This window comes from Hibiscus syriacus, unplaced genomic scaffold (genome assembly GCF_006381635.1).
Source record: "Hibiscus syriacus cultivar Baekdansim isolate YM2019G1 unplaced genomic scaffold, ASM638163v2 tig00110770_pilon, whole genome shotgun sequence".
In the NCBI taxonomy this organism is placed as follows: domain Eukaryota; kingdom Viridiplantae; phylum Streptophyta; class Magnoliopsida; order Malvales; family Malvaceae; genus Hibiscus; species Hibiscus syriacus.
Window position 1 is genome coordinate 200,006 of NW_024062854.1, and position 8,169 is coordinate 208,174.

At 38.7% G+C, this 8,169-nt stretch overlaps 2 protein-coding genes across 2 annotated transcripts; both read left to right on the forward strand.

The window, feature by feature from the left end:
* Positions 1–323: 323 nt before the first annotated feature.
* Positions 324–1,162, forward strand: LOC120139692 (PRA1 family protein B3-like). Its single transcript, XM_039154851.1, has one exon. It carries the CDS (start codon positions 339–341, stop codon positions 993–995), a length of 657 nt encoding a protein of 218 aa, XP_039010782.1. The 5' UTR covers positions 324–338; the 3' UTR covers positions 996–1,162.
* A 2,034-nt stretch (positions 1,163–3,196) lies between these two features.
* On the forward strand, positions 3,197–6,060 carry LOC120139719 (probable leucine-rich repeat receptor-like protein kinase IMK3). The gene is made up of 2 exons (XM_039154866.1): positions 3,197–5,251; positions 5,348–6,060. The coding sequence occupies exons 1-2, from the start codon at positions 3,325–3,327 to the stop codon at positions 5,926–5,928; spliced, it is 2,508 nt and encodes an 835-aa protein (XP_039010797.1). The 5' UTR covers positions 3,197–3,324; the 3' UTR covers positions 5,929–6,060.
* The last annotated feature ends 2,109 nt before the right edge of the window (positions 6,061–8,169 follow it).

An 8,169-nucleotide genomic window follows, 5' to 3' on the forward strand; every position in this document is an offset into this window, starting at 1 on the left:
GTTTGCAACATATGAATAGCTGGGTGACCATTTTATAACTTTTAATAATCAAGGGACTAAACAAAGCAACACCTTATACTCAGAAATCATTTTATAACATTTAATAGTTGAATGACTAAAACAAGTGATATTCTATAGTCAAGGGACCATTTGTGTACTTTACCCTAGAAAGTATATAATTTAAGCACTTAATTTTTCATTAATAGCGTAAAATAAAACCTTACTTGCATAACTCGGAAGTCAAACATCCATTGAAAATCAACTTCCGTTACTGTCCCGTTAAAACTTAAAAGAAACCACGCGCCGCTACTTACCACCCCTGATATCACTCTCAGTCCATGGCGACCGCCGGGACCATTCCGATGACAAACACTCAATCCACTGCCGGTAATGGCGCCCAATCACAACCCCCAATCGCCACGCCTTCTTTTCGTACATTCCTCTCACGGCTCACATCCTCGATCCGTCAGGGATTCTCTCACTGCCGCCCGTGGTACGAGCTCATTGATCGGACTGCCATGGCACGTCCCGAAAATCTAACTGACGCCTATTCCCGGATCAGAAGAAACTTGTCTTACTTCAAAGTCAATTACATAACTCTAGTCGCAGTTGTACTCGCTTCCTCTCTCCTATCGCATCCCCTTTCTCTCCTTGTCCTCCTCGGCCTCCTCGCCGCTTGGCTCTTCTTATACTTGTTCCGACCGTCAGATCAACCTCTCGTAATCATCGGCCGTACTTTCTCCGATCGTGAGACGCTTGGTGTGTTGGTGGTTTTGACACTCTTTGTCGTGTTTTTGACCAGCATTGGCTCGCTCTTGATATCCGCGGTCTTGATTGGAGTTGCCATTGTTTGCTTACACGGTGCGTTTAGGATTCCAGAAGACTTGTTCTTAGACGATCAGGAGCCTGGCAACTCCAGTTTCCTCTCCTTCCTCGGTAACGCCGCCACCTCTGCTGCTATTGCGGCGGCCCCTGCAGTTGCTTCGCGTGTGTGAACTACAGATTTTGCAAGCGGCACGTGCGTATGATTTTCACATTCTTTCATGGTAAATCAAAAACGATTAAACTGTTTTCACGGTAGATTGGGATATTCAATTGTAGCTTTGCACTTGTTTTTATTTAGACTTGGATTAAGAGTTAGATCTTACTGTATTCTGATTTGAATGTTGTATAATTGCCTCTGGAAATTTTGATTCTGATTTCGATGGGATTAAATTTAGCTTTAAACATGTATTCCTATTTCTATTTATCATGGGAGTTTGATGCTGTTGGTTTTCAAGTCGATAATTGGTGGGATTAGTGTTTTCTGTTGCATATGGCTGATCCAATATCTCTTTTTACTTAATCTTGGATGTTGAGGTTGCTTTTGAGTTTGTCTGATATAGCTTAATGATTTTCAACATAATAGCTTTCACATCTAATGTACTTGTATACATTCATCGACTTCTTACGAGTAAGTGCAAAACATAGCCTTCCGAATACTCTGATTTGTTTATGCTCCAAGTCTAATAATCAGAGACTGAGAGCATGCAGTAGTGATTAGGTATCTGATAGTTAGACTAGAATTCTTGGGCTATGTTCAATGAGGCTATTTCGTGATTTACTAGAACATTGCTGTTTTGGGCATAGATAATGCAACTTTTAATTCCATCTTTAGTATATTGCCTCCAGTCCTTCCAAATGTTAACAAATACATCCTTTATTGTCAAGAAAATATTTTCAGCATCAACTACTGACAGTTTTTTACCACCGTTTCATTATCCATACGCATAGTGCTCAATTGATTGTGCAGAGAGCATATTTTACCTGCCATTTCTACATGTTTATGCAGCCTCGCCTAACTCCCATAAATCATTATCTACTTCAGTCATAAAGTTCAAGCCAAATAAGCATTTTCAGTTCCGGTAATATGTTCTGCATCAACAGCTGGCTCTTGCCTGTTTATTTGCATAGACTAGGATTGGGATCTATGTATACTGAAGCAAAGGTAGAAATGGTGCCATGCCATTCAAATTTTATTATAATTTTCAGCAAAAGGGTCCTTTCGCCTTGGGATAGAATCCACATTCATATTCTAGATGTTCAATTTGTTTGCTAGACTATTATAGCATGGTGAAAGGACTCTTATGCTATAAAAATGCAAATAAGAGCCAAGAATCCCTGATTGTCTTGAACTGAAACCAAGGATGATGAGTATCTGAAATGCATGAAGCTCAATTGCTGCAAATACCCTGGATAAATGGTGGTAAATGCATGCACTTAGATGTAGTTCGAAAAGGGAGGACGGCAAGAAGAGAGTTGCTTGGTCAAACAGGAAGGGCATCGAATTGAATGTCCACAACACCGCCTCAGCCTTCATATGAGCACAGCTACAAGGTTGGTTTTCATTCATTTCATGTCATGTACCATTAATGAATGCTCGGGACTTCATTGCATATTTAACCCGTATGGGTCTATTGAATGAAAGAGCCAGAGCTATTCGCGCAGAAAGTTTTCCCATGTGAAAACCATTTACAAGTAGAGATGAATATCTGACGACCACAATCCAAATCCCTTGTCCATTATTAACCTGGGTTCTCCTCGTTAATTGCAGTGACAAAAACTAGTGATCCGAACTCTCCTGTGTTCTTCTCCTCACCCTTACTAAAATCTAAAAGTAAAAAAACATTGGCCAATCCAGAACGGGTGTACTGCATAAAAGAACCGAGAAAATGACATGTTCATCTCAACCTCGTATTAGTAACTAAACTCGAACATCATTACTTTACCTTTTAGCACAAACCCAAAGAAAACCCATGTGGTGGGTACTACGGTCAATTCCCTTTATAAAATGTCTGACCAGTATTTTGTAACTTTGTGTGTTGTAGGATATTATATTATCAGCAGCAGGTGTTTAATATTGGGTGGTAGGACCCATTTTGAAAAAAGCTAGCCGTTAGAGGGAGCGGCAATAACATATTGGGTCCATGAATGAACATTATGAATGTTAGTCAAAACTTAGACCAAAAACCATTGAGAAACGGGGAGAAAATTAGTGAAAAACTAGCCGTTAGGCATTGTGTGAGCTATGCCTTGCTCCACCAGATCTGACTAAATTATCTGCTGTTGTTTTTTTTTAATATAATTTTCATTTAACATCTTCATGTGCTCTTTCACAATTAAAAAACACCACCTCTTGGCATCTCTTCCTCTTCAGTCTATGTTTCATTTATACCTCCATGCCTACACAATCAAATTTGAGTGAAAGAAAGCAATTGAGGGAAAACAAAGAGCAATTTACAAATACATATATTACTTCTCTACTTTCCTTCCTTCTTATTCTTAATGGCTATAGTTAAACCAAATTTTGGGTTTTTTGTTTGCAGAGATGTAGATTGTTGCTGCATTTCAAAGGATAAAGAGGATAAATGGCAGGATATTTCTCTGTTTTCTCACTTTTTCTTGCTGCTCCTCTGCTGCTTCTTGTTCATTCCACCAGTTTCAAGTCAGGCCTGGGATGGTGTCATTGTCACGGCAGCGGATTTCCAAGCACTTCAAGCGTTCAAGCAAGAGTTGATTGATTCAAAAGGGTTCCTAAAAAGCTGGAACGATAGCGGTTATGGTGCTTGTTCTGGTGGTTGGGTTGGGATCAAGTGTGCTCGAGGGCAAGTCATTGTTATCCAACTTCCATGGAAAGGATTAGGTGGCAGAATCACTGACAAAATCGGCCAGCTCCAAGCTCTTCGAAAGCTTAGCCTCCATGATAATCTCATTGGCGGCTCCATCCCTCGCACATTAGGCATTCTCCCTGATCTTAGAGGTGTTCAGCTTTTCAATAATAGGCTTTCGGGTTCGATTCCTGCTACGTTAGGTTCATGTCCTTTGCTTCAAACCCTCGACCTTAGTAATAATTCACTCACGGGGACAATCCCTGAGAGTCTTGCAAACTCCACTAAGCTTTATAGGCTCAACCTTAGCTTCAATTCGTTTTCGGGATTGATCCCGGTTAGTCTCACTCGCTCTACTTCTCTTACTTTCCTTGCCCTCCAACACAATAACCTTTCTGGTTCCATCTCAGATTCTTGGGGTGCAATGCAGAAGGATAGCTTTTATCAACTGCAGTACTTAACACTTGACCATAATCTCCTCTTTGGAACCATACCTGCATCTCTAGGAAAGCTACGTGAGCTTCAAGAGGTTTCTCTTAGTCATAATCTGATAACTGGAACCATACCAAATGACATAGGAAAGCTTTCTATGCTTAGGAATCTAGACCTTTCTTATAATGCAATTAATGGAATCTTGCCTGTTAGTCTCTCCAATCTGTCGTCTCTTGTTGTTTTAAACCTGGAAAGCAATCGTCTTGAAAACCAGATCCCAGAATCACTTGTCAATTTACATAACCTTTCTGTTTTTGTTTTGAAAAAGAACAAATTTAGCGGTCCAATTCCAGCAGGTGTAGGGAACATTTCGAGTTTGACTCAACTCGATTTGTCAGAGAATAAACTCAATGGACAAATCCCATTTTCTCTTGCAGACCTCAAAGTTCTTAATTCTTTAAATGTTTCATATAACAACCTATCTGGCCCTGTTCCAGCTCCTCTCTCTCAAAAGTTCAATTCAAGCTCCTTTGTTGGAAACATTCAGCTATGTGGATATTCCGGATCGTCTATATGCCCTTCTCCAGCACCTTCTCAAAATTTCCCTTCACCATCCGAGGAATCTGGACGTAAACATAGGAAACTGAGTACCAAAGATATGATCCTAATTGCTGCTGGAGCCCTTCTTATAGTTCTGTTTGTTCTTTGTTGCATTTTGATATGTTGTTTGATCAGAAAAAAGGCAAAGCCGAAAGCTAAAGACGGTCAAACAACAACCAGAGCTGCTGCTGCTGCTGGTGGTGGAAAGGGAACTCCACCTGCTGGTGGTGAAGTCGAAGCAGCAGAGGGTGGCGGGAAACTAGTCCATTTCGATGGACCCATGGTTTTTAGTGCCGATGATCTTCTGTGTGCAACTGCGGAGATTATGGGGAAGAGCACCTATGGGACTGTTTATAAGGCCACATTAGAGGATGGAAACCAAGTAGCAGTGAAGAGACTTAGAGAAAAGATCACCAAAGGTCAGAGAGAATTCGAAAATGAGGTTACTGTGCTCGGGAAAATCCGACACCCAAACCTTCTAGCTTTGAGGGCTTATTACATGGGACCAAAAGGAGAGAAGCTTCTTGTTTTCGATTACATGCCTAAAGGAAGTCTTTCAATTTTCCTTCATGGTAAGTAAATTTCAAACTACAACTGTTTTTGAATTACTAAAATATTGCAGTTTCTCGTCAGGCTAATATGCGTTCTACATTGCTTTCTTGATGCAGCTCGAGGGCCCGAAACACCTATTGATTGGCCAACAAGGATGAGAATAGCAAAGGGGGTTACTCAAGGTTTGCTGTACCTTCACAGTCGAGAGAACATTAATCACGGAAACCTTACATCAAGTAACGTCTTACTTGATGATGACACAAGCGCTAAAATAGCAGATTACGGGATATATCGCCTAATGACAGCTGCTTCAAATGCAAACATAGTGGCAACAGCCGGGGCATTAGGCTACAGAGCACCAGAGCTTTCGAAGCTGAAGAAAGCAAACACAAAAACTGATGTGTACAGCCTGGGAGTCATCATATTAGAACTCCTAACAGGGAAATCTCCAGGAGAGGCGATGAACGGCATGGATTTGCCGCAATGGGTTGCCTCTATAGTGAAGGAAGAGTGGACGAATGAAATCTTCGATCTGGAGTTGATGAGGGATGCATCTTCCATCAGTGATGAGTTGCTGAACACTTTGAAACTGGCTTTACATTGTGTTGATCCATCACCATCTGCACGACCAGAAGTTCAGCAGGTTCTTCAGCAGCTAGAAGAGATTAGGCCAGAAGTTCCTTCGACAAGCGAGTGAGAAAAAACGTTGTTAGGCAATATGTTCTTCTGTTAGGCAATATAATATAATTCTTTCATTCTTCTTAAGATAATAATGATTTTGTCTGTGTATATGAGTATGTTCAATTGCAATTAAGGATGTTGCCTTGAATTGTTGTGATCTTGTCTAATAGTTCGTTTCCTTCCATGATTGAACTGATCAGTAGTATTGCCGCGGCTCTTGCAGTTAACCGTTCAATTTTTTTTTACTCTATATGAAATTTTTGTAAAGTTCGTATTCAAATCCATAGATATATTTTAAAATATGATTCCAATCTAATTAAAGGGTAAACTACACTGGTCACTAATGTTTGTGTAAGGTTATATTTTTCTCACTAAAGTTTCAGAAATAACAATTTGATCATTAATATTATCGATCTATAACAAATCGATTATTTGCCATTAAAAGCCATTACTAGGGTAACATAATGTTGATGTGACGTGTTAAATCTACTAACCCTGCATAATTTGACCACAAGAAACAATAAATTTGAAAGGTGTTTGATATTCCTCTTTAAGAGGACTCCCAACCTCTTTAGGTGGGGACTGCGGATTCAACTACGTTATTGCATGGTGACACCACTACTTCATCCGGATGAAAAACTCCGAAAAAGGATGCCACAGCTACGAATGAAACCTTGAAAGACATATGTTGAAATCGAGAGAAACAATCATCTCGTTTTGGATTTTCTTTCCTTGTGCTTTTATCTGCAAATGTTATAGCTCGAATGGAGAATTTAGTGAACAACAAATGAGTGAAAATGGCATGTTCAAAGGCAGTCTGTGTAACCTTTTTCATTTCAATGCTCAAATGCTTTCTGGCATATGGGTGAGCAAAACTTGACTCGACTAAAAAAATCGATTCTTTCGACTCAACTCGACTTCGAGTTGTAATTTTATAAACTCGACTCAACTTGAAAAAATTTCAAGTTCAAATCGAGTTATAAAATACAACTCAAATAACTTGAAATTTTAGTAATTAGTGGATTGATTTTCAAGTTTGAGACGAGTTACTCCACTCTGTATGATATATATATCACATATGGAAAAAAATGAAGAAATATATACATAACGTATATAGTTATAAAAATCTATTTAAATTGGAATCAAATAATATCATAATATATAAACAAAAACTCGACTCGACTAAAAAAATTCACGTCAAAATCGAGTTATAAAATAAGACTCTTCAACTCAAATAACTTGATTTTTTTACTCGACTCGATCGAACGCTCACTCCTACCTGACAACCAGATTACCTTGCATTGCAAGGAGATTTTTCTTTTCTTTGTTTCATATCTTTGTGGTGTCTTTTATGTTTGATGCAAATATTTGTTGGTTTTTTGTTGACATTTAGAAAGGGTAAATTACAAACTTTAGTTACTAAAGTTTAGGATATTTACAAATTAGTCCTTAAGCTTCAACTATAAATACCCTAGCTCATTTAGTTTCAAAACCATCTCAAAACATTCTAGCTTTCTTCCAAACTAGAGAATTTAGAGAGTTTCTTGAGAGTTGTTTTCTCCTTTTTTATCAAGAGAGAATTATCATTGTTTTCTCCTTGGTAGATCGAGAGAAGTTGTAATTCATATTTTCTCATAGTGAAATTCTCCTATCGTTACCCATGGTTTTTACCCTATATTATTTAGGGGTTTTCCACGTAAATTTTGTGTCTCTTTTATCTTCATTTTTATTTTCTCAAATTATCAGTTGTGATTTTGCTCTATCCGATAGCCGTCTTCCGCAACAATTGGTATCAGAGTCAGATTATAGTATGTAATATCTGCTTATTGTCTTTGTGGTTGCCACCAAAAGGTGGATCCTCTAACATAAGAAAGTAAGAAGTTATTATCCATTATTTGAAGGTTCTAGAGAACTATTCACGATAGTGAAATAGTGGGAGCTATCCGTAAAAGAAGCTATGGCAACAAAATTTGATATTGAAAAATTCAATGGGAGAAATTTCTCAATTTGGAAATTGAAGATGAATGTCATCCTGAGGAAAGACGGTTGTCTAACAGCTATCAGTGAAAGGCCGATGGATTTCACAGATGACAACAAATGGATCGAAATGGACGGGAATGCTATGACAAACTTTCATCTAGCATTAGCAGATGAAGTATTGTCAAGCATCGAGGAGAAGAAGACAACTAAGGAGATATGAGATCATCTCACCAAATTGTACGAGGCCACATCGTTGCACAATAAAATTTTTCTTAAG